The sequence below is a fragment of the Formica exsecta genome, unplaced genomic scaffold (genome assembly GCF_003651465.1).
Source record: "Formica exsecta isolate Colony F162 unplaced genomic scaffold, ASM365146v1 scaffold933, whole genome shotgun sequence".
In the NCBI taxonomy this organism is placed as follows: Eukaryota; Metazoa; Arthropoda; class Insecta; order Hymenoptera; family Formicidae; genus Formica; species Formica exsecta.
Window position 1 is genome coordinate 8274 of NW_021853700.1, and position 27784 is coordinate 36057.

General features: G+C 36.8%; 1 protein-coding gene across 7 annotated transcripts in view; it reads left to right on the forward strand.

Annotated features, from left to right (window-relative positions):
* The first annotated feature begins 806 nt into the window (after positions 1-806).
* Positions 807-27784, forward strand: part of LOC115245298 (Kv channel-interacting protein 1) — a 52137-nt gene continuing 25159 nt past the window's right edge. Inside the window, exons 1-2 of one of the 7 annotated variants that reach the window (XM_029823549.1) lie at positions 807-1406; positions 4139-4808. In XM_029823549.1, the coding sequence (XP_029679409.1) occupies positions 4644-4808 (165 nt within the window). In that variant the 5' untranslated portion in view covers positions 807-1406; positions 4139-4643. Of the gene's footprint in view, positions 1407-1678; positions 3554-4138; positions 4809-27784 lie in introns of those variants that run through there. The other 6 variants (XM_029823550.1, XM_029823551.1, XM_029823554.1 and 3 more) reach the window with 6 other exon arrangements.

Consider the following 27784-nt stretch of genomic DNA (forward strand, 5'->3'; position numbering starts at 1 on the left):
ATTGTAACAAAAAAGAATATAATAATAATAATAATATATATAATATAAAAAATCTCGACGTATACGGGATCGTTCACGGTTGACATTTCTCGTTTTGAAAATCGAGTGAAACTAGACGTCACTATACAATCCACCTATCAGGCAGCGCCGTGAAATTGCACGTAATTCAAATGTTTCGCAGGAAAATCAAATATCAAGTCGCACGTAACACGTAATGGAAGTCGAGCATGTCGCGCGATGCAACGAGCGATCGTCGTGTTTCGCGTGATTTATCCGTTCGATCGCAAATATATCGCGAGTGCAATGAGCATCGAAAGTATTATCGTGACGGGCGGTTATTATATTGCATTAATTCGATTCGATTCGCGAGTGAATAAGTAACAAGGAAACAGACGACAAAGTAGCAACGGTAGTGCATCGGCCGGAAAGTGAGGCCAGATCGTAATAATTAGCCCGTTTTTCGTGTGATTGTAATTAGCTATGTCTTTCCGATCGTATGTGTCGTGAGTGTGTATTGATATGCGTTGATAAGTGTCGAGTTAGCATTCAAAGCAACGGCTTTCGGCGCATCGCCCATTAGAAAAGGATAGCGAGCTCCAAGTAGCTCGAAAAGAGATAGCTGTAATATAAATTATAGATTAGATAGAGGTAATCTATACTTTTTATCATCTATGGTAGTCGGCCGCCGCGGTAGTTTGACGCGCCGCCGCCGCCGTCGCCGCCGCTGAGTCGCGATTGGCCGAAGCGCTCGGCCAATGAGGGGCGCTAGTGCCGTCTAGGCGCGCTCTATCCGGGCGACCAGTGTACCGCCGGTCGCGTATCTGTTCGGATTGTTTCTATCGTCGGGCTCGCGTCCGTAAGATTTTTCAACCCTCCGCGGGCGGACACCGGTAGTGCATCGCGAGATTTTCAGATATCTTCGCTGTCGTTCATTCTCGTTCTCTTTTTTTCTCCTCGTATCTCTCCTCTCTTTCGCATCGGACAATGATCGGTAAGCGTCGTCGTTAAGGATCGGCGCGAACGATACAAAGCGCGACGAGATCATGTTATGGAGATCGGCGAGTTGACATCCTCGTGTCTCGTCGCCGCGCCGTTTCCCCGCTCGACGGCGGGCGGGTCGTCAACCGGGTCGCCGAGTGATTCACCTGCTCGAATCGACGACAATCATCATCGCCGCCGCCGCTGCCGCTGATGCAGCCGCGTGCGAGCCGCTGCTGCCTCTCGCTCCCGGGACCGTCGCCGCGATCCTCGCGCGTTGACCGAACCGAAGATTCGCGATAGGACACGCTCGCGTTTCCAGTATCCCCTTTTCCCCAGCTGCTGTGGACCGATAAGAAGTCGTCCGCGGGCTCGCCGTGGTTCGTTATCGTAATATTGTATCGCTAACGCATCCCCTTCGTTAACAGGTGACAATTTTTAAATATGCAATCTTTATCTTTTATTGAAATGGCGTTATCGCGATATGGGAAATATCCCTTGTCTTTTTGGAAAGCTTGTCTAAAATTTTAAAATTTTAAATCTCATTAATATTAATATTAATAGTGATTTTTTTTTAATGATAGCGACAGTAACAAGAAAAAGATCAGTGGTAGATAAATTTTAAATTAAATTGTAAATTAATTAAATTTTTAAATGTACTCTACAACATCTAACGCGCGCGCGAGAGATTTCTCTCTGATAATATCCCATTATAGGTTTCATAATAGATACTCTTTTCTTGCTCGGAGTAACTCAATATCCATTAATCAAACTGCAATGTTCAGTTTTAGGCGAGAAGCTATACTATACGTTACGTCAGAAAATGTAAGGTAGAATCCCTTCTGTTTTTCTACAGAAGCTCAGCTTAGCGTCTGTTATATTATGATAATTGAAGCAGGTGACTTTGAAATGCAAATCTCGTCTGAGAAAATCTCGAAAAAATATTTTGCATAATTTTGAAAAGAGAAAGAGAGAATTCACGATTCAGAGAGTTGACATTGAGCAATTGACGCGTAACTATAGGAAATAACAACAGGTTGCTAAAAACTGATCTCGTAGTCACAATCCAGTAAAAGGAAGTTTACTTCCAAATTTGCATAGTCGAATATACAAAAAAAATTTATATGTAAAATCTTACACTCAAATTATGAAATTATTATCTCATTATTCGTGTGATTATCTATAATATTTTTTTTCATATTTTAATTTCTTTCCGCGATAAGGAATCTAGTCATTTGGCCAAAATTTATTGGACTACATAATTTTTTTTTATAAAATAATTATGTATTTGTTTTAAATATTACTATAATTGTGAATATAAATTTTCAAAAATGGTTTAATTAATAAGATATAATGCATTGAAATAATTGCGACACGCGACGAAAGACAAACTCAAAGGTTTCTTGAATGCCAAAGACTTTACTTTTGATGTAATGTATTGTCGTTCTTGTGACATTTTTTAACATTTTCCTCAAATGCTAATTTACATAATTGACCATTGCAATTCTTTCCGCGCTTTTAAGCACACGTACGTCGAAGAGCTTTATTTATACACCATACAATACACCTATTGACCCCATATACCGCGTTATTATATCTACTCGATCATCGCGATATAAATATTTTGACATTAATCTTTAACATTTTCCATTAAAAATCCGTATCTATTAACGTTGATTAAAGCAGCATATTGCGTAGAAAAGTTATTGCACCGCAAAACTTGGGGCGGTTTTGTTAGTAGTATTATTATCCTTTTATTATACTTTATCTTTTACATTAATATCAACTACCAACCACATTATTTCGTATTACTAATGATTTATTAATGTTCTCATAAACTATGAATAATGCCAAAAAATTGTAGATAATGCCAAAAAATTTTTAATTAAATAGAAATAAATCATATATAGAGAAAGATACGTATTTTTTACATCTTTTTTATATCTAAGAAAAATTGCTAAGCTAATTTTATTAATTTAATAGATCTGATATAAAAGTTTCCTTCTCTCTTTCCTCGTATTTCTTAACTTCTTTCTACGCTGGGAAAGAAACAGCCTGATAAGGAAAAAGAGAGAGTAGAGGTTCTCTATATATCTGGAGGTTTTTATGCTGTTAATTTTACGAGAGAAATGCATTTCTGGCTTTTATCAATAAATTTCAAGCGACCGCACCCTGAATCGATTTTGAAGTTTTGGCACGGTAACCTTTTGCGAAGTCATCGATTTTTATGCGAGCAATATTCACTCGTCTTATCCCGGGCTATTTTTACAATCTTCTTCGCGGGAGTGACCCCGAAATCTAGATCTAAGATGCAGCTTCAGCTTTTGTCCTTACTTAATAGTGATTAATAGCGCGTATGCACGCCACTATCAAATGGGGGAGAGCGGGTTTATCCTTAGGATCGCGAGGAACTTGAAAGCACTTGAAGAGAGGCCGGCATATATATTATCAGATTTCTCCGCCCTTACCCCTCGTCCGAGTCCATTTTTATTCGTAATGTCTTTCTTCCACATGGGACTTATGCCAAGCCGAGAAATCGCGCTCCATTACCGATGTAAATAACAAATACCACAAAGTAAGTTCTCTTTTCAAAACCGTTGCGATGCATTTTAATATTCGGTTTTGTAAAATTCTCAGAATATTCTGTAAATGCAAAATATAACACAATTTGGATAAAGTTCCGAATAGGTGAACCCTCCGATTTTTTTGAAACTACACTATTTTTTGTATTTTTGAACGCTGATTACAAATATGATAATGAAAATTTGGTTATGGGTTTTTCATGATTTTCACTATGAAAATAAGAGATGCACCAATTTTCATTATGATATTCGTAATCAGTGCATCAAAATACGTAAGAATACTGAGTTTCAAAAAAATCAGAGGTGAGCACTTTTCGGAACTTCACCTGCCGTTTTTATTCTTTAACATCGATTTTCTCGAAAACTTTCAGTTTCACGCCAAATAACTTCGAAGGTAGTAATTTCTATTCGAAATGCACGCGCGAAGGCATGCTAAACGAAGTTAAAGCGACGTTAAATTTTCACAAATATATTAACCGGCAGCAATTTGTAAATATAATAACAAGTGTAAAAATTCTTTCGCATATAAAGAATGATTACATTATTTATTAAAGAATTTAAATGTTCTTAACATAAAGATGGAGTATATTATTTCAGAGGAGAATCTCTCTCGTGCAAATCTCGTGCAGTCGCGTTTTCCTTGGGTACAACTTCGTCACCTGTTTGTAAAGACGAAACTAATTATTCGATTGGAGGGAATATTGATATAATCGACAAACACATTGTATGTAATTAGAACGTTAAAAATACCGCGCTTTACATGCCCGTTACTAACTGAACGCGTACGGTTTGTTAATACGAAGAGATCACGTGGGAGATATCTTTTTTCGTTCGAAAGAGTGAGAGAAAGAAAGTTTGACGTTTCAACAGACGTGCAGGGATCGAGAGAAAAAAGTAAAGTGAGACGCGCGGCGGATCGATAAAGAAAAACGCACGATGGTGACGGGAAACGTGACGACGATGATGATGGTGTGACCTCACGGGACACTGGATATAGAAGGAATAGGAAGCGCGGGAAAAGGAGCCGCCGCTCGCCGTCTTGTTGGATTCTCGACAATTTAGGCGGCGGCAGGATCAAAGGTCATGGCGACGCCACCGGACTCGCCAGGCCCGGAAGAGGCGTTCTTCGAGTTCGAGAGCACGAGAGCGAGGCATCAGACCACCAGGCCGGTGCCTATCGAGGAGCTTCTACGACAGACCAAGTTCTCCCGCCAGGAGATCCGAGTCATGTATCGCGGCTTCAAGCAGGTATGTAATGTTTTTCTCGACCTATTAGGAGCACTATCGATTCTCTCCCTCCGGGAGGGTCATAAACGCGAAATTATGCAAAAGGGGCACAGAAATGTTTTCGTACCGTTACGTTTTTTTACAATTTCGAAGAAGATTGAAAAAAGGATCGAGTTTATGCATCCATATAAAAAAAAAAAAACGTGTTGCACGAAAGAAGCGTTATTTTTTTATTATTTATTTTTTCTACCAAAATTATGATATTAAAGAATATTGTGCCAATCAAAAATAAACAATTATGCAGCATTATCAATTTACCATCGATTTATTTTCATTTTATACAGCATCATCAATTTATTTTCATTGCCGGATTTTGATAACTATGTTTATCACATAGTTCTTTTTTAATTTATTCGCAAACAATGTTTCTTCTACTCCATCCTTGCATAGTTTCGTAGTTCTAGGCCACGACATTCAGGATCTAAAAAATGCTTTAAGTCCCAAAAACGAAAATCTCAAAAAGAGCGAAAGCTTTTCGACACTAGTTTACTTATCTAGGATGTTTAACGAGCCGAAAGATTATTAATTTTCAAATTTTATTATTTTTCAATATATCTTGAAACTTAGCTAGAAAATATTCTCGAATTTCATATTAGAAAATAATCAAGCGTGTAATTAAATTTAATTCTAGAATATATCGTTTGAACTTGAAATTCTATCGAGGCCAAGATTTCCGAACATTGTTTTGTTCGACGTCGTCAAGATTACAGCAACGTGCGCGATAGCTGACAGTGTCCGCAGCTTGTATTTTTAACTCCTTCTTTATTAAAGATAGTCCCGCAAAGTATTGATTATATTCACGGACATCCCACAGAAATTGTGTTAACGCGATTACGTAAATGAATTGATTATAACGCCGCTGGACGCGAGCGATCGTCAGTAAAAACATTTCTTGCCAATTGACTTGCTACGTCATCGTCGATTCTCTTCGGCTCGTGTCCCCAACTATTCGCGACAAAAATAAATTTTACATAGTTACAACATAGATAATGCGAGCCTTTAATCGTAAACAGATCAGTCGACATTCTCGAGATATTTTCGAAAATTAATTGAAGCATAGAATCGTAATTAGGAATATATAGGATATATCCTGTGTAATGAATGTAATGATTAATGCTTGATACTCCGTTTTTTATGCGCGTTCTTTGTGACGGTACGTAAGGTGAGTCGACATCTATAGCGATGAAGTATAAATTGCGGGGGACTGATTGTATTGGACATAAGGCATTTATATCGATGCGTAAAACTTTTAAATATAATGTTGCAACGGGAAAAAGTATAGCAAATAGAATTTACCTGCGTAGATAGATAACAGAAACAGTGCGCGATGCAGACTTGATATTAAACGAGAAACAGGATCGTGTATATGGCCACGAATGGTTTTAGTTGATAACCTGTATTCAATCTATACAGCCGCATTTCATATTGTTCCGTCGTATCTTTTCGAGAGATGCAATAAGTTTACAATAGGTTTTCATAGTCGCTACATGCTACATCCGTACTTTTCCATAATATATAAGAACAATATAACACGCTGTTAAATAAATAATAATAGTAAAGCGCGCGCACACACACAAACTTCTATTTTATCTCTACTTTTGTTGCAATTATTCGTGCGCAGACAGTTTTAAATAACTTTGTCTAAAAATTGGCAATTTAAAAACTTTAATTAAGGTAAAACGTTAATTATATTTATATTACAAATTATTTAGAATATAAAAGTTATTTATTTTTATTTAGAATATAAAAAAAAACCAGAATATAGAAAAATTAAAGTACATAGTATAATAAGTGTAAATATTCTCTTTAATATTTTCTCGAGTATCTCAAATACAGTTGAAACATTCGCGGGGCGGGTTTCGAGAAAATAACGAAATATTCGCGATTTTGAGACGAAATTACGCGTGCACATATGTTCCCTCTCTGCGCGCACGTAATTCTGCGTCATGCGTGTGACGGGGCTCTTCATTCATGCCGTGTGAGTGGATCCGCGTAGAGAATATCGGAGAATTCGCGCTTTCCTCATACCTCGATGCAAAACGTTAATTATATTTATATTACAAATTATTTAGAATATAAAAATTATTTATTTTTATTTAGAATATAAAAAAAAACCAGAATATAGAAAAATTAAAGTACATAGTATAATAAGTGTAAATATTCTCTTTAATATTTTCTCGAGTATCTCAAATACAGTTGAAACATTCGCGGGGCGGGTTTCGAGAAAATAACGAAATATTCGCGATTTTGAGACGAAATTACGCGTGCACATATGTTCCCTCTCTGCGCGCACGTAATTCTGCGTCATGCGTGTGACGGGGCTCTTCATTCATGCCGTGTGAGTGGATCCGCGTAGAGAATATCGGAGAATTCGCGCTTTCCTCATACCTCGATGCATAATTTTTTGCTGGCGCACGGTTCGATAAAGCTCAAAGCTTCGAGGTCCGGTGCGGTGCGGTCCGTTACTTTTGCGATTCTTGTAAAATATTCACCGGCGAGTGTGGTCGCACCGGCCGACACGAGGTTGTGTGTGCGGTGTGTAAAGTAATGGTTGGCCAGTCCACCTGTGAGCCGATGCGCGGTCTCTCTTCAAGGCCCGCCAACGTAAATATCCTCGCAAGCTCCCCCCTTGTTGCCCCGCCGGTTGTTTTATACGATCTATCCTGGAAAAGATGTGCACGCTGCGCCGATAAAGCTGCGCGTCTCCTGTACTGTGATTATAATCGCAAATCATCCGTCTTCGTATTCCAAAGGGAATTGTCTGAGGATGTAAATTCGCGCAAAGACTTGTCACCACATTCATCACATTTGGATTTTTTTATTTCATTAATTCTTTAAACTATTTGAAGTAAATTTCTCTTTTTTTTTTTTACGTAAATATCGTTACCAAGTTTTATTGTCAGATTTTCATCTTTTGTCAATAAATATTATTATTATTATTTTTCTTTGGGAACACCTCTCGTATGTATTTATATTGACGTGTTTCGCGCTTGAATACACATATCTAGATGGTTTGATGAGTACACCACGTGTAAAATTCCGCCATGCACGAAAATTACGTATTTCCCTTGATGCCCTCGTTTACCGGGATTTATTCCCGGATGGATGCGATTTTGGAATTTGAGAGAGACGCCATGTCACGCGCATACAAAGTGTATCGTGTCCCTTTTTCAGAGACTGTGGAAGAATAAGGTCTATCCCGGCACAGCTATTTGAATTTATCACGACCACGGGAATACCGTCTCGCAAAAGTGGATGTGTTTCTTGGGCATTTTTGCTCGCGGGAAATCATCCACCAGATAGTCGTGATTGCGTACATTGCGTTTAGATGGGTACATGTGAAAGATTTTTTTTCGTAAAAATTGCATTTTAGTAAAATGTGATTAGAATAATTGTAATAATGCTACATTTGAATTAAATATATGTTTGCGGGAAAGAAAGCTGATGAAAGGGAATTATTCTATTTTTGTTTCAACGTCTGTGTCTGCGATACATAATCTTGCTCTCCCGTTAGTAAAAAATAACATTAAATGTTATGACATACATTACTTTTATTAAAATTTATGATAACGATAATGACAATATAATATAATATTGTAAAAAAAGTAACGGGGACAAAGCAGTTTATTAAATACATCGCGAAATATCAAATGCAGTCGTTGATAAACATGTCGCGTGTTGACATACTTGTCGCATTTATGTCGATTTATATTAGCGTGAGGCAGAGAGAAATACGTGACATGAGTTGCACGGATAAACAGAAACGTAAAAAGCGCGAAATAATGTGTCTACATATTTTCGTAAATATTTTTTTAGATTTTATTACTTACAGAATAAAGATTTCATATGACGTACATTCTTATATGTTCGTCGAAACATTCTGTTTCTTTAACCTTTTTTTTTTAGGAATGCAATATATATGTATGTATATATATATATATATATATATGTACAACTTACTTTTTAGGAAAGATAAATTTACGGAACACGCGCCCGCGCGCGTGTCCCGAATATTTATCGAGATGCTTAAACCAGGTGACTTGTATATCTCGACAAGGGCACCGTTTATATCGCCCTCGACTCTTAGACTATTTATTTAACTTCTATGAAAGCTCGGTTCACTCGCTCGTATCTCGTACCTTGACATATCGTACAACATGCAGTAACATTTCTACCGTTCGCATACTCGAAACGCCATATACTTTCGTCGAATGCGCGCCGCGTATCTGCAATATTTCGAATTTTGAAGCCAAATACATAAACCTTTGAGCGCCTAGGATATATCGGGCTTCAAAACGCATCGTTCCTTTTGCGGAATTCTTCGTATGTGAATAGAGCCGGTTCTTGATTTTTATTTATTTATGTATTTATCTTCGATTTTTTTCGTAGAAAGAGGTTTTATAAATATTTTTTATAATATTATAATATCTTTTCGCTCTCTCTCTTTTTTTTCATCTTTTACATTTTTTTACATTTAAAAGCAAAAATTATGTAAGCGCGTATCGAGAATTCAGCAATTCGCTGCAAAATTTAAGTCTATTCACGGTGATTCGATTTACTTAGCGAAACATGGCGAACTGTCTGGTCGCTAATTTATTCAGTAGCTGCTTACACAATAGAGCGCATATATTGCAAGGGTGCATAGGATAGCGTATAAGCGCGAGCTAAATCTCGATGCTTCTTCATGGTCATTCGTATTCCTTCGCGCAATCGCGATTTTAATGACGTTGCACGCGATTGTCCGATTGAATCTTTTGAATCGAGCATATATTCGAGAGTACAAGGTGAGTGCTTTTTTTTCATCCGAGGACAAGGATACTGTCGTGTATTCGTCGCGTCACCTTTGAAATTTTTTCGAGAATGTGAGAGAGAGAGAGAGAGAGAGAGAGAAAGCTGAAACAATTGCGTTCTTGAGACAATGTGTTTCATAATTATTGTCAGCTTACAATGGGGCGACGATAGGGCGAACTTTTGAATAATGAGAGGAAGACCGGTATAGTCGGAACGAATCCGCTATAGTTAGATACCGCGTGTCATTGTATTGCGGGTATATAGATCAGCCTGTGAAAGATGCTCATAATCTTGTGCTCCTTGTCGGTCGTGTATCGTAGGCTAATGCATGCAACCCATATCTATCATTCAGTGTTTTTTTTTTCTTTTTTTTTCTTTTTTCTTTTTCTTTTTCCTTTTTTTTCTATTATAGATTATATAAAAATATTGCTAAATATTTACTCTGTTTATCATGATCCTCTACGTTTAAATGAAAACGTTACACATCGTCGCTCAATTTATTTGCCCCAAGGCGTCCACCGTGGATAGTTTTGCAAAGTGATTTCTCACTCTTTTAGAAATCATATTATTTTCCCGGTCACGCGTTGAATTACTAACTATTCTATCTTACGGTTTTTTCGAGTTTCTACCCTATTTTTTTTCGTCACATTCCCGATAAACGTTCGCGTCGATAATAATCGAGTTTGTCGCGCGTAGCATCAAACGGATCCAATTACGAAGCTCATTTCGTACACAACCGCAACCATCGCGGCACTCGCGTAAGGACGGATTCTCAAGATATGCGCGAGACGTGTTGAATTACCACGTGCCTACAAAGGCGCAAACATAGCGTATTACATAGCTTGGGGGACCGGAATTAATTCCTTGTCAGAGCACACAGGAATTATCCGAGGAGAGATCCTCGTTCCACCGGTTAAAAGCTGTCCGCGTATCGGAACTATACTATGATTTTCGAGATCTCCGTGTCGTATAATTTGAAAATTATGGCGAAGCGACAGTATTTTTATCTTCGCGCACGCAAAGAGAGTGGATTTTGCCTGAAATTAATGACTCGTATAAGATGTCCCACTTTTATGGAATCGCATTTAGTAAGAGGTTCCTCGCGGCAAACTCTTCGAAGTAATTTCCTCTTCCTTTTTTTTCCAAGCACAAAGTGCCATTCGCTTTCTTTACAAGCAAACCGCCATTTATTGTGCTGAAACTTTTAACACGATTATCTTCAAGCGGCGTATTAATCGCGGTTAGGTTAATCGCGCAAATTAACAACGATCTCGTTGGAATCATACGAATAATACGTAAATTATGGACCCCGGCGGGGATAATGGATTCTGCATGTATCAGGTGATTGCATAAGTTCGTGCCCGATTTAAATATAAACTTCAATAGATTATATTTTAGAGATAACACTTTTATTAATCAATTATATAGTCGATGACGAACACGGAAAATCGTGTATTCTCGACGAGCACGAGGACATCGGGAAATGCGTAATGTCGCGGCGCGACAGTTACAGCTGCATTATGCTAATGTGATTCGTATTCGATGTCTATCTTGAAAATCGACGTCCAACGGAAATTACACGGCTTAACAAAATTACGAGCCTCCCATTCCGCTCGGTAGAGCGGATGGATCGTGCGCGATTTTCTTCTTCCGCATTGCCCGATTTTAAGGACGCAATACCTTCCGTTTGTTTTATGCGAGTCGATAATCATATTTGTTCAAGGAGGCGACCTTGCGCATGTTATGCATCGATCGACGCGTATGTACATGGATTTATGGGATATTAAGTGTGTAAAGAGTTTACCATCGCGCGCAAATGTGCGAACGACGGATTCTTTGAGTGTATAATGTCGACTTTAATCCGAAATTTTGTCAAGTGTTTACGTAAATATAATTATGAAGAATTAATCACGAGGAAAATAATTTTTCCTTATTGAAAAAAAAAAAATATTAAGAACAAAATATTTTTTTTGAATTAAGAGAAAGAAAAATAAACCGAAAAATCTTTCTCTCTGATTTTGAGCAAGTTTTATAATAAAAAATATAATTTGACCTTCAGTCTTTACGCGAGATACTTAAAAGTTTGTTACGACAAATTTTAGATATGAACCATCAAACTGCGTTATCAAATGTCAACCCGGATTAAACTAATTTCAGACGGTGATGTTCTTTTTTCTTCTCGCGCGTGAATTTCGCGTTTCCGACGTACGCGCGTCGGAATGAAATTAAGGCCTCCATTCATCGGCGTGCAGTAATTTTCCCGGTAAATCGCCGTAGCTTACACTCAATTATCCGCATCCGCGCAAACCGTATTTCTCCGCTCTTAATCTGCTTCCCCTTCCGATCCATTTCAGCCCCGATAGTCAAATGAGCGTGTAATAGTCGGCGGCACGCCCTTCTCGTGCGAAGAAGCGAAGTACATACGTCGTTCGTCATTCCCGATGCACTTTGACATGACATTAAGCATTTATCGTTCGTTTATACACGAGCCTCGTCTAACGAGCCGGCCGCCGTTTCGTGACGGTAAGAACCATCAACTTGCTGACGGATGTCGGATCTTAATTGAACAGCGATATTGATTCGTGTCACGTATGGCAATATATACAGAGTGGTTTTGTACGAACTTCTACATATATATTCCAAGTACTTTATTCAGAGCTTATTGTGATAACAAAATAACGATACTCTAAAACCGCGATACAATATCATACTTTTCTCGTTTAATCTTTCTTTTATTCTTTACAAGATTTCTCTAAATTATCTAAAACGAAAATTGTTTATAAAATTTGATTAGAAGCATGTGTGGTTTTTTATTTTATTTTATTATTTTTTTCAATTTCGCGAAAAAGAAGGGAACCTATAGTTCCATTAAATAATTATGTAAACTGTATTTCATTATTTTATTTTTGAATATTAATTATTTTATTTTCGATTTTTAATACTGAATGACATTACAATTAACTTATTTTCCCCCGTAAAAAAACACTTCACAAATAATCTGCCGGATTGAGCACGGGCTGTGGGGTGTCGAAAAAAATGGGGTTACGTGCAAGCAGGTGCACGGCCTCGGCCGATGTTCCCTCGCTATAATCGTCAGCGATTAAGTTGCAAGAGAGTGGAAATTAACGTGTAACACGCGGACCCTCCCGACACGAACGTACGAGATGCGTGATGCCGAAGCGTTTACATTATTTTCACGAACATGCATTCTCTTTCCTCCCCCTTTCCTCTCTCTTTCTCTCTCTTCGCGCAGATCTTTCGGTTCTAATCTAAACAGGTGGTCGCTCTTTTCCGGGCTAGGCCGCTTTTTATTACTTCCAAGACTTCCCTCTAGCCCGGATTTATTAGACTGAGCTAAGAAGAGAGAGCGGAATTTTGCGTCATGAGCCGTTATATTGCGATATCGACCAACCAATTCTTTTCGGGTAATTTAGGATATATAAGGTCTACAAGCGCATTGTGTGGTAAGCGGTATGTACCTATATATGTAACTATGTGCAGCTCGGGAAACGTAAAATTTATCGGATTACGAGAAATGGAGTTGTAAGAAAAATGGATTCGATTTGTACGAAGCCACGTCGGCGTTTTATTGCTTGTTAAATACGACAAATTAAAATGTCGGCAATAAATTTTTGCATGTAAATATTAACATGAATAATAATATTTGTAGCATATAAGCGGACTGTGAAACTTCAGTTTTCTTTTTTTTTTTTTTATATATTCTGAATGGAGCATACATTTTCTATTAATCTTCTTTATTGAGATGTTAATCGATTTATGGAACGTTATTGTTATTTATTATTCTCATATTGCCGTGTCATAAATAATTGTGCGATATGTAAGAAATCAAATTGAGATTGTACTAGTTATCGACGCGGAAAAATAAAAAATAGCGAGTCTAAAATAAATATCAAGTAAAATAAAGGAAAATAAATTCGATCTGTAAAAATATAACTACGTTGTGATCATAATGTGATGAATGAGCTGATAATAATTCGTAATATTCGCGAGCGAAATCGACTGGAAATGCCGATAACACTACTTTAAGAAGCGTTAGGGAAGCTTTAGTTTACTTGCCCTGCACTCATTAGTGCTGTCGTTTTGTCAAAAAAGTTGATGAAAAGTAGCTCTAGTAAAGACTACAGCACGATAATTACACTCTACGAATGTCTCGCTATTCTCTCTTTCTTTCCTTTTTTTCTTACTTTTTCTCTAGTTTTGTTAGTTTCACTGTTCTTGCGGAGTGGTTCTCGACAGCGTATATAAATTTTCCATTCTTTCCGTCCTTTATTCCCAGTAACGGAGATTTTTGTGAAATGTGGAAGGGTTTTTGATGTATCTACTTTCATGTAATATAAAATTATAAAATCCATCATATAACGGGCAATAAAATACGGTAGGACATTCTCACATTTATTAAATTAATCGGTATATATAATATGATACTTTTTAATAAAATATCTTAATAAAATAATTTTTAACAAATGAGATTACAAATTAAATTTTCGACATTCACGCATATTAAAATTAATCAATGATGTATTAAATACTGCGAATTTTGAAACTGATCAATGTTGTTACGCCAACTATTGTTGTCCTATTATATTACACATTTAGCAAGGCGTTAATTAAACTAGTAGCTCGATATATAGGGAGGTAAAGTATATAATTTTCACGGGGATATTTTCACGAGACGGAATATGCATAGCGGAGTTGAATCGCAGGAGGGAATTTGCCTTCTGAATATTCTTATTGATATAAAATTATACATCAGGCTCTCTTGTCTCCGTTTAATAAGCTAGAATTTCCCCTTGCAACTCCTGCAGTTTTCGCAGCGTCTGTTGAGCGACGTGTGGCCTAGCATTGTCGTGGTGGAAGATGACGCCTTTTCGATTGGCCAAAATCGGACGTTTTTCTCGAATAGCTGCAGCGAGTCTAGTTAGTTGCTCACAGTACTTGTCCGCCGTGATTGTTTCGCCGCGTCGGAGCAGCTCAAAGTAAATAATTCCCTTGCGATCCCACCAAACACACAGCAACACCTTCATCGGATGCAAGCCAGCCTTTGCTACGGGTTCTGCTCCTTCAGCTGCTGTTTTCCATGTCCTCTTTTGCTGTACGTTTTTGTAGAGAATCCACTTTTCATCGCCTGTTACCATTCGATCTAAAACAGGCTCTTTTTTGTTACGCTCGAGAAGAGAAAGAGCCACAGTCATACGGTTTAGCTTATTCCTTTCAGTCAGGAGATGCGGCACCCATGTATCAAGCTTGGAAACGTATCCAAGCTTTTTTAAATGACGAAAAGCGGTTTAATTATCGATGTTCAGCCTCTTAGCAATATCCTCAGTTGTAATCCTTGGGTTTCTTTCCACTAAGGCATGCACAATGTTATCATCAATGCCAGAAGGCCGTCCAGAGCGGGTTTGATCCTCCATGTTGAAATCACCATTTCGAAATCTGCCAAACCACTTTTTGACTGTTCGGAGAGCAGGAGCGCGGTCTAAATAAACGGTTTGAATATTTTTTTGTGCAATCCCAACACTCACGCCTTTCCGAAATTTATATAACATTACATGCCGCAAATGCACCTTTTCGTTTTCCATTTTTAATGATTTCTCTTATGCACAAATGGACTTATTTGAACAATGTCTGACGCTAAATTGACATAAGACAACGTCATCTATTCGGTGTAAGCAACAATTACCACACGAAAACAATAGAACTCCGCCATGCAGTAACTTAATGCCATCTATGAAAATCGGGCACGAACTTATGCAATCATCCAATAGATCGATGACGAACACGGAAAATCGTGTATTCTCGACGAGCACGAGGACATCGGGAAATGCGTAATGTCGCGGCGCGACAGTTACAGCTGCATTATGCTAATGTGATTCGTATTCGATGTCTATCTTGAAAATCGACGTCCAGCGGAAATTACACGGCTTAACAAAATTACGAGCCTCCCATTCCGCTCGGTAGAGCGGATGGATCGTGCGCGATTTTCTTCTTCCGCATTGCCCGATTTTAAGGACGCAATACCTTCCGTTTGTTTTATGCGAGTCGATAATCATATTTGTTCAAGGAGGCGACCTTGCGCATGTTATGCATCGATCGACGCGTATGTACATGGATTTATGGGATATTAAGTGTGTAAAGAGTTTACCATCGCGCGCAAATGTGCGAACGACGGATTCTTTGAGTGTATAATGTCGACTTTAATCCGAAATTTTGTCAAGTGTTTACGTAAATATAATTATGAAGAATTAATCACGAGGAAAATAATTTTTCCTTATTGAAAAAAAAAATATTAAGAACAAAATATTTTTTGTGAATTAAGAGAAAGAAAAATAAACCGAAAAATCTTTCTCTCTGATTTTGAGCAAGTTTTATAATAAAAAATATAATTTGACCTTCAGTCTTTACGCGAGATACTTAAAAGTTTGTTACGACAAATTTTAGATATGAACCATCAAACTGCGTTATCAAATGTCAACCCGGATTAAACTAATTTCAGACGGTGATGTTCTTTTTTCTTCTCGCGCGTGAATTTCGCGTTTCCGACGTACGCGCGTCGGAATGAAATTAAGGCCTCCATTCATCGGCGTGCAGTAATTTTCCCGGTAAATCGCCGTAGCTTACACTCAATTATCCGCATCCGCGCAAACCGTATTTCTCCGCTCTTAATCTGCTTCCCCTTCCGATCCATTTCAGCCCCGATAGTCAAATGAGCGTGTAATAGTCGGCGGCACGCCCTTCTCGTGCGAAGAAGCGAAGTACATACGTCGTTCGTCATTCCCGATGCACTTTGACATGACATTAAGCATTTATCGTTCGTTTATACACGAGCCTCGTCTAACGAGCCGGCCGCCGTTTCGTGACGGTAAGAACCATCAACTTGCTGACGGATGTCGGATCTTAATTGAACAGCGATATTGATTCGTGTCACGTATGGCAATATATACAGAGTGGTTTTGTACGAACTTCTACATATATATTCCAAGTACTTTATTCAGAGCTTATTGTGATAACAAAATAACGATACTCTAAAACCGCGATACAATATCATACTTTTCTCGTTTAATCTTTCTTTTATTCTTTACAAGATTTCTCTAAATTATCTAAAACGAAAATTGTTTATAAAATTTGATTAGAAGCATGTGTGGTTTTTTATTTTATTTTATTATTTTTTTCAATTTCGCGAAAAAGAAGGGAACCTATAGTTCCATTAAATAATTATGTAAACTGTATTTCATTATTTTATTTTTGAATATTAATTATTTTATTTTCGATTTTTAATACTGAATGACATTACAATTAACTTATTTTCCCCCGTAAAAAAACACTTCACAAATAATCTGCCGGATTGAGCACGGGCTGTGGGGTGTCGAAAAAAATGGGGTTACGTGCAAGCAGGTGCACGGCCTCGGCCGATGTTCCCTCGCTATAATCGTCAGCGATTAAGTTGCAAGAGAGTGGAAATTAACGTGTAACACGCGGACCCTCCCGACACGAACGTACGAGATGCGTGATGCCGAAGCGTTTACATTATTTTCACGAACATGCATTCTCTTTCCTCCCCCTTTCCTCTCTCTTTCTCTCTCTTCGCGCAGATCTTTCGGTTCTAATCTAAACAGGTGGTCGCTCTTTTCCGGGCTAGGCCGCTTTTTATTACTTCCAAGACTTCCCTCTAGCCCGGATTTATTAGACTGAGCTAAGAAGAGAGAGCGGAATTTTGCGTCATGAGCCGTTATATTGCGATATCGACCAACCAATTCTTTTCGGGTAATTTAGGATATATAAGGTCTACAAGCGCATTGTGTGGTAAGCGGTATGTACCTATATATGTAACTATGTGCAGCTCGGGAAACGTAAAATTTATCGGATTACGAGAAATGGAGTTGTAAGAAAAATGGATTCGATTTGTACGAAGCCACGTCGGCGTTTTATTGCTTGTTAAATACGACAAATTAAAATGTCGGCAAAAAATTTTTGCATGTAAATATTAACATGAATAATAATATTTGTAGCATATAAGCGGACTGTGAAACTTCAGTTTTCTTTTTTTTTTTTTATATATTCTGAATGGAGCATACATTTTCTATTAATCTTCTTTATTGAGATGTTAATCGATTTATGGAACGTTATTGTTATTTATTATTCTCATATTGCCGTGTCATAAATAATTGTGCGATATGTAAGAAATCAAATTGAGATTGTACTAGTTATCGACGCGGAAAAATAAAAAATAGCGAGTCTAAAATAAATATCAAGTAAAATAAAGGAAAATAAATTCGATCTGTAAAAATATAACTACGTTGTGATCATAATGTGATGAATGAGCTGATAATAATTCGTAATATTCGCGAGCGAAATCGACTGGAAATGCCGATAACACTACTTTAAGAAGCGTTAGGGAAGCTTTAGTTTACTTGCCCTGCACTCATTAGTGCTGTCGTTTTGTCAAAAAAGTTGATGAAAAGTAGCTCTAGTAAAGACTACAGCACGATAATTACACTCTACGAATGTCTCGCTATTCTCTCTTTCTTTCCTTTTTTTCTTACTTTCTCTCTAGTTTTGTTAGTTTCACTGTTCTTGCGGAGTGGTTCTCGACAGCGTATATAAATTTTCCATTCTTTCCGTCCTTTATTCCCAGTAACGGAGATTTTTGTGAAATGTGGAAGGGTTTTTGATGTATCTACTTTCATGTAATATAAAATTATAAAATCCATCATATAACGGGCAATAAAATACGGTAGGACATTCTCACATTTATTAAATTAATCGGTATATATAATATGATACTTTTTAATAAAATATCTTAATAAAATAATTTTTAACAAATGAGATTACAAATTAAATTTTCGACATTCACGCATATTAAAATTAATCAATGATGTATTAAATACTGCGAATTTTGAAACTGATCAATGTTGTTACGCCAACTATTGTTGTCCTATTATATTACACATTTAGCAAGGCGTTAATTAAACTAGTAGCTCGATATATAGGGAGGTAAAGTATATAATTTTCACGGGGATATTTTCACGAGACGGAATATGCATAGCGGAGTTGAATCGCAGGAGGGAATTTGCCTTCTGAATATTCTTATTGATATAAAATTATACATCAGGCTCTCTTGTCTCCGTTTAATAAGCGGCTTGCCAGCGGAGAATCTTCGCCGAACGCGTCCCCGGCAACGTCGTCGCTTTGCTCCTTTTCGCGCGTACAACCGTGCAAGCTAGAGCTATAGCTCCATTTTCCAAGGATGAAATTTCCGCTATTCTTCCGTCGTTTCTAGTTCGTAACTCCCCGCGACCCAAGGTGCTTTTATGCCCTGACAGCTGTATTTCTGGCAAATACAAATCTTCGTGTGCACAATTGTTACTGGCGCGCGAGCGCCACAGCTCCACTTTACATTTATTCGGAGCCTTTTCCCTTCGCAACCCTTCGCGTAAAATGACGCGGACTGCGCTTGTATTATTGCATTACGGTTAATTACACATTCGCGTTTTTGAAGTAAAATACTATTATTGTGTAAAATGTGGTTTACTTTATTCTAACGAGAGAATGTTTTTCGGATTGTTTGTGCATTTATTGATCAATTTATAACTATAGACGCATCGTGCAATCAGATTACGCTATCCGTGCGGCACGATTAAACCGGGACTGATTATAATAACGTATAATTATTTAACGTAATAACGTTAAAACATCATTAGCAACTTTAATTAATTTTGTCTTAATTTTACGTTATCGCAATTACTTGACTGATTCACTATTTTTAGGCTCGGATTATTATTATTAGATCACGGCAACTTTGTCCCCAAGATGCGCAAGAGATTAATTTACATCACTAAGGTAAACGTCTCAAATGCCATCTATCACCGCAGAAACCACCTCGGGCCAGGTTGATTTGGCAATCGAGGAACGTGGAGAAGCGTGCGGTTTCTGTCGCGATCCATTTTCAGAAGCGGCGAATAGCAATGCATGCCTGCAGGACCAGTCACCGGGGAGAGATTCGTCTTTATTAATGCGAGAATGAATGAAAAATGGCTCGTTAAACGAAAAGAAAGGATCTTCGTGCCACCGTACTTTCACCAACTCTTTCGCGAAAATAACAAAAATTTACGAGTATAATGTTTCTTCTCCCGACCCGTATAATTCCCGCAAATCGATGAACGCAGAGATTCGTGCATTATGCTAAATATAGATACAAATCCATAATAGATATATCACGAAAGTTGCGGAAATAGTTGAGAAATATACAGAATGCCATTCCCTTTTTCTCGAGATTTTGCAACGAGATTTTATTTTCAGTAATATGTGAATATGGCATGTTAATTAATCACCACATTGAATATTTTTTTTTTTAATTTTTGACAAGAAAATAACTATTATTTCGAAAAGTGATTTATATGAGAATGTATTAATTACAAATGTCGATAATGTGATAATTTAATTTATTCGAGGAGCTATTGTCATGTGTGAAATGGAGTATATTCTATGAAATAACGGAGATAATTATAGATTTAATTTATTACTTAATAGATTTACAAACAATCGAAATTAAAATGGTTTTATTTATTTTTTCTTTTAGTTTCAAAATTATAGACTTTAAAATAATTGCAAATTGAAATTTAATCATTCAGATATTTAATGAAAGGACGATTAAGCAGTTAAAATAATTATAGTTTATTATTTTCAATTTGAATATCTCATAACAATCTATCGCATATATATATATATATATATATATATATATATATATATATACAAGCGGAAACTCGATAAGAATTGTTCCACGTATAAAGATGGTCGGGGTTCGTAGATCGAAATCTCTTGGCGACCGGCCAAACTATGCTAAAGCTTCCTACAATATACATAGTTTCCGCATAGAAGCCAAAAGTAATCTCAATAGAATAGAATTTCATTATATAAATGTGTATATATAGGTAGGAGTATCAATATAGTACTAAACATCTTGTAAAAATTAGATAAGGATTTATACAGCTTGGTGCAATCAAAATTATAACTAATTATTGCAATCATTAAACAAATACATGAAGAATGATATTTCCAATGATCACTCCTCAATAATAATTATAACATAATTAATATAAATTATACTTATTTATCGAAATCTACGTATCCAACGTTTTTTATTATTAGCCATCAAAATATCCATTTATTATTCAGACTTTTATACGACACACACGAGTCGTAGTATGCATTACGAATTATCGGTGTCCAAACGGAAATTCAGTCGGAGATCATATATATATATATATACGGAGATGAAAATACGTAGAAGTACATTTATAACTGTAGATAACCGGACTAGACGACGGATACTTGCAGAGAATGAGAGAATATTCAGTTTCACGAGCGCAATTAATAAAATACATGTACCGGGTATAATAGGGCTCTACGTCATCGCGTGTACAATGTTTTTGCAAAGTACGGAAAGACCAGTAGTCGACAATTTTTCCAGGCATGAATATTAATAGACAATTACATGCATAATATAGAGCGTCAGCTAGAACACGTATATCATTTATGCACGAATAGTACACACATACAAATAAAGAACATACTAAAAAAAAGAGATTGGCTATCTATATTCATAGTCAGTTAATAAAAAGATAGAAAAAATTCTCACGGATTCATTACGCATCTTGTCAGTTAAATGAGAAAGGACTTGGTTGTGTGTTATGAGAAACAAGTTACAAGCATTATTTTCTCATTAATTTTGTTTTATTGTAATATTTTGGTTTAATTGGTAAATAAATGATAAAATAGTATAAGAGTAAAATATGTATTAAAATCTGTACATTATATATACCATGCATGTAATTACAGCGATTTTACATACATTGTAAAAAAGTCTGTAATTTTATGCTCATTTTATTCGTGTAATTCTACAATATTTTTTTTACAACGTAAAGGGGAATGTCATTTGATTAAAGCATAAAAAAATTCACATTCGCTGAATTTTATTCATGCGCAATAGCGCATTCGGATATTGTTCTAATGTTATTTCAAACTCTGCACAAGCGTACTGTCAATAATGTACTTTACGATTACAAATATCAAGTATATTTCATTCGTTAGCTTTTCGTTAGTTAATCTTTTTATCTTGAATAGACGAGTTTCCAATTGATACAAACATACATCGAGAGTTGCATTATTGCAATTCTATAAAGAAAACTTTGTCAACTTCCACTCTTTTTCATTTATACGCTCTTTTCTGAAATAAAATAAAATTCCAATCGAGATAGAAATAAAAGAGAAAAAGAGAGGCGTTAAATGGCGGAGGATCAGTTATCGAACGCGTTTTTTTTTGTTTTTTTTTTTTTTTAAGCGCGGAAATCTTTGTTCTTTTACATATAAATGCGCTTTTAGCCTTTGCTCGTTATTTTTACGGATTAAGACGGCATGTATAATTCAGAAGCATTCCGCGGACTAGCGTCCATTATCCGAGTTAACGGAGTGATTTTGTCGGAAAGCCGGATAAAGTCTGTCTCCTAGAGGCCGAAGAGAAGCTGATAAAAATGAATTTCTGTACAAAATTATAGCTAGGCTTTACCTAAATGCTGCATCAGACAGAGAGAGAGAGAGAAGGCTCTTTCATTGCAACAAGCTGATAATTGTAACGCTCTGATAATTCGAGCCCTTATACGATATACCATTATTCGAGCTCGGAAATGCGAGAGGGAGATCGGGTCGCTATTTATCGCGCACTTTTAATTTTCAGCATGCCTTTGCACGAACGTCAAAGTAAAATCCTCCCAAAGTACAGAGATTAAATTAAAAAGTGAAGTATGTTATTTTCATTTGTCTTTTTGAAAAAGATTTAATTCATAGAAAATCCTTTTTCCATCGTGCTTATAATAATACTCGATGTTATATACACAGTCACTCCGTGCCTGCCGAATTAAAATTCTATCAAAGTACAAAAATTAATTAAGAAATTATTTGTTTTCCGAAAGCTTGGTTTGCGAAAACTTCTTTTTATTATTATTTTATTTACTACTTCTCTTATTTCGAAAAATTACGATGGCATAATCCGTATTTGTTTTCCACGAGAATTATCGCGTATCCTCGAACGAATAGGAGGACTCCAACTCCAATTTCCCGGCGTATCACGATGAAAGGAAGATCTGTTGAAATTTCCTTGTGTACAAACTTCTCTCGCGTACCTCGCGCGTACCTCATGTCACGTGTAGCAACGGTCGAGCAATTCCCAGCGATTTATCGGGACAGGAAGAAGAACGACGTATCCGTCGAGATGGGCATTTTCCAGCTACGCTCGATCCGATACACCCTCTCTTTCTGTCCTTCCCTTCTGTCTCTTTCCCGGCGGTGGAAACGTTATCGCACCTCGTCACGAGGACCAATCGACTTTAATGACTTTAACAGTCGGGAGAGGAAACGCTGGGTTTACGAGATTGCCTAGCAATCGTATTGTAACGCTTTTATAAAGGATTAAGGCCAATTCCGTGCGTGTGTTGGTGATGATGGTGGTATAGAGTGACTATCCCTATTTCATATCTAACCCAGATACCAAATACCGAGCGCTCCGGCATTCCCTGGTATACAGTCTTGGTTTACGCCGAGATTTATGACATGTCTCGTTTGTAAAACATTTCTTCCGCGCGCAAAACTTGTGTTTTATCGGTTACATACATATGTATAGACAGATATTCGGCCGCGGTTTTTGGTAAAACATACGCCGAGATAACAGGTTGCGGAAAAAATATCTTTGGATGAAAAAGGATCTTTCATATTCATGGATAGTTTGAAAAGATACAAAGATGAAAATATGCACGTGTATAACATTTTTTTATATTCAGAAGACTAATACAGAGAATATTTTGCATTCTCCTCTACATCATGCGGTTTATATGATAATAATTGATGTCAGTGAAAAATATTCTTTGTAGAGTTACTGTAAAATCGTTTTGTTTATCAACACCGTTATCGCGATCTTTAATCTACAGGGTAGTGTTTTGTCAATATAATACATCAGAGCTTAATGACATATGCCTCGGTCAACTTAAAATCGATTTTTCCTATATGAAAATGTCAAAGGAGGACATCATTTGTCGCAATTTGTCACACACACACATTACTTGTGACATAACATATTTTATAAGTCTTCAAATTCTGTGGAAAGATATATAAGTATATATAAAGTCTATATAAAATTAAATGAAAAATATATGATTTTTATTTGTATCTTTCAAGTTTAGTTTATGAAACAATCCTTATTCTTAATTATTGATTGTTCTTAAAGGGGACTATCGGTACTATTTTCGACAAATCGATTTTAAATTTGCGAAAGAATCTGCCATTAAGCAATAATGCGATATGTGACGGGCATTCTGTACATATACACACACAGTAACAAAAGAATTTGCGCAATTATTAATTTCCGGTGGAACGGATAACCAAGATAGATTGGCGGAAAACGCGGCGCGATGCATAAAATTTCGCACATGGCTCGACATAGTTTACATGCTTTACCTTACCATTTCACAAAGAAACGTCATAAATGCAGTTTTAATGTCCGTTTTTATTCATCCGTCGGATATTCCATGTCTTGAGAAAAGAGAGAAAAGTAAGATGTAAAGATGAATACTTTAGACAAAGAAACGCACGTCGGGTCGCGGTTATTTGCATTCATCAGCCGCATCGTTTTCCTAGAGATCGCGTGAAAGTTCCGCTCGTTACATTATAATCCTGTTACAATCCTCGTCGACAGGACAAAAAAGAACGATCGAAAATCGCGCGGTCATGTTTGCCCCGGCTATAAATATAATCGCTGGTTGCGTGCGCCAACATCTCTCGTTGTCGTGATGGATGACTTTCTGATGAACGTTCGGACTGAAAAACAATTGCCAGCCGCGCATATTCATTAGGACGATCTGCACCGACGCGATCCATTTTCATCCAAAGTTGATTTTAATCGCGGCAAATTCAAATCGATCGGGAGATAATGAGATAGGAACGAAAGGCGAAGGTCATCCGCGGTGTCACATCGGAAATGAGACTTTGTACATAAATTTCATTTGATTTGATTGAAGCTCGTGCTTCGATAAACGACACGCGATATCGATGTATTATATTTGTTCTTGCTTTACTAACGCCGGTTAAAATACGTTTTTATATTTAAGCATATTCGTTATATTGATGATCTTTTTTACGACAATATATTTTATAATTGCTCTATTCTTTTCTGATTTGTTTACATCTATGAACGCGTACGAAAAATCATATAGACTCGTACGTGAGTTTTCCATCTTTTTAAATTTCCGTTATGTTTTTAGTGCTCGAGGAGAATAAGCCTCTTTGCCGAAGCATCATCGTTCCCAAGCGCTCTATTTACACTGTGTAAGCATTTCCTTTATAGTCTACCGTTTTATTCAGACTACGAAATATCTTCCTTACAATTTGCTGTTATTTTTCCATTTTATATATAATAGTAGAACAACGCGCGCATATTTATGATACTGAGCTTCGATATTATCGAGAGGAGAAACGCAAAATATACGCGTGTTTTCTTTCTCTCTTTCTCTCTTTCTCTCTTTCTCACACACAAAAAACTCGTTAACATGGGGAAATGTTTCGGTTTGGTTTCACATTTGCAGAAATTGCCCACTAAACTCGCCTTATTCGCAATTACATTCGATTTTGTTATCGATCGTGGACGCGATTGGATTCATTATCGGTTTCAATATAATTAGATAGAATTGCTCCTCGTTAATTTATGCATGTGTGTCGCATGGATTGTAGTTAAATTCTCACATTTTATTACATGGTAGTTATAATTAGAGAATACTCGCTCTTGTTGAAACAGTTAACAGTGAACTAAAGGGTTAAGCTATTAAGCTAATATGAACAGGTCACAAGCGTGCTTTGTATAAAAGATGAATTCGATTACACAAATCTGGCAAATACTTTCGAGGATAATGAATTGAAAAATACAAGAATCAGATGGTAATTGTGCCAATATAAGGAAACAAAATGATTAGCATCACGTATATTATTTTCTATCATAAATATATCAATATTTATCAAATATATATATAAATCGTTTATATTAATTATAAAGAGTATATGATATATAATTGGCTAAATATATTTCTCAATTTAACTGACCTGAATAAATTATTATGTATTAATTATTTACATAATCAGTTGCTAGCCTTTATTTGTATTTCATCAATGCAGTTCTATTAATAACAATAATTTCGTGAAATGTATCAATACTAGTAACGGGGTATATGAAATAATTAAAGTACAAGGACTGATTTACCCGCCTAATTAATCGCGCGTATAATGAATGTTGTTCGTGTCCACGTATAGTTCTGGCTTGCAGCGCGGAATGTCAGAATAAACGCTGAGTGCCCAAAGGAGGTCTTGTCAGCTGTTTTCGATTGAAGAGAAAAAGGAGAGAAAGTGTGTGTATGTGTATGATGTGTGAGAGAGAGAGAGAGAGAAAGCGGGATATGTTTGATATATCACCCTTTACGTACCTGAATTCTGAAGACAGCTTAAAAATCAGAAAGGAAAACATAACAAGAGAAAGACGGCCTATCGAGACGAAGAGGGCGAATAAAAATAATCGAAATGAAAAGAGAAAAGGAGACGCGAAAGAAACATTTGCGGGAAACAAGAAAACAAAGAGAATTCCACGCGGTGGAATTTTAGCAGTAAAAGCTTACAGGGAGAATTTCACGTGGGATGAGAGAGAAAGCCAGATAGAAGATAATTTTAACGAGAAGGTGAGAGAAAAAGAGACATGGAGGAAGATGGCTGTAGATAGGAAAGGCAAGATCAGTAAAGGACAGGAAGAGAGAGCAAGAGAGGGAGGGGTGGATGCTGAGCTGTATCGATCCCTCCTCTCCTCCGTCCGTGACGTCACTGACGTACCCCTCCAGCGACGGTGATGATACGCTTGTCCTTCGATCACAGGCGACAGACTTAACTTTAGAGCCATTCATTCAACGGCTTCGCCGACGATATTTATTTAAGCGAGCGGTCGCGTGGCATTCACCGTCGGACACATTGTATGTATTTTCCTTCGCTTTCTTTGACACACCTGGCGTTGTGAATCTGCCTGCCGTTCATCAGTATGCGCGACCGATCAATTGCGTGATTAACTCGATGCAACCGACCGTTTCTAATATTGTCGCTTAAAGATAACGATATCGCGTAACTAACATTTCTGGCGACATTTTTATTGTCCCGACATTTATTTTAGCAATATTTTTAGCAACTCGCTTGTTGCATCAACAACTATTATCTTTTACATTGATTGATGTGACAGTTTTTTTTTTTTTTTTTACAACCAAGAATATTTTCCTGATTTTAGATTTATTAAATTTAGCAGCGTGTAATGCTGCAATTTGCAAATTCAGGAAAATCCGCGCATTCTTGACATGGAGGATTTTATTCCGGATTTTCAAATTTACACTTAACGAGAATTCGATAAAGAGAATATTGAATAAAAATTTGTGGTTGTGAAATATAGCTTAAAATATTGGAAATATAATATAAAAAATGGTGTCAGTATTATTTTCAAAATTATCTTTTTGTTGAAAATTCTTAATTCTAGAAATTCCCTTGAAAATGTGTTTGAAAGTATCAATATATTATTTTAGCGCGTCCATAATATTTGGGTTGAAGATTGAAATGATCGGCTTCAATCTTTGTTCCCTAGATTACAAGCCAGATTGTGTTTCGCTTACATAGGACGGAGAGATTTAGCTATTAATTTAAATTGTAATACAATATGAATCTTACACGAGATTAACATTAAATTACTCATCTCGCAGGAATAATATTCACCGATGGAAGTACCGATACCATCAGCACGCGATGACGAAGTCAGTGATGGTACTTTAGGGCATATCGATTCAATGTATAAAACGGCTGTTCGAGAGATAGGCGAGCTGCGCAAATTCTGTTAAATTTGTGGCCTTACCGGCTATTAACTTTGTGTATATATCGCGAGTGAGCATATGCATACACATCGTTTCCTGTTACATATATATATATATCCCGATAAAGTTACCCGACGAGGTCAGGATATCGTTTTGCATCAACTACCTCTTGAAACTCGACTAATAATAATTTTCGCG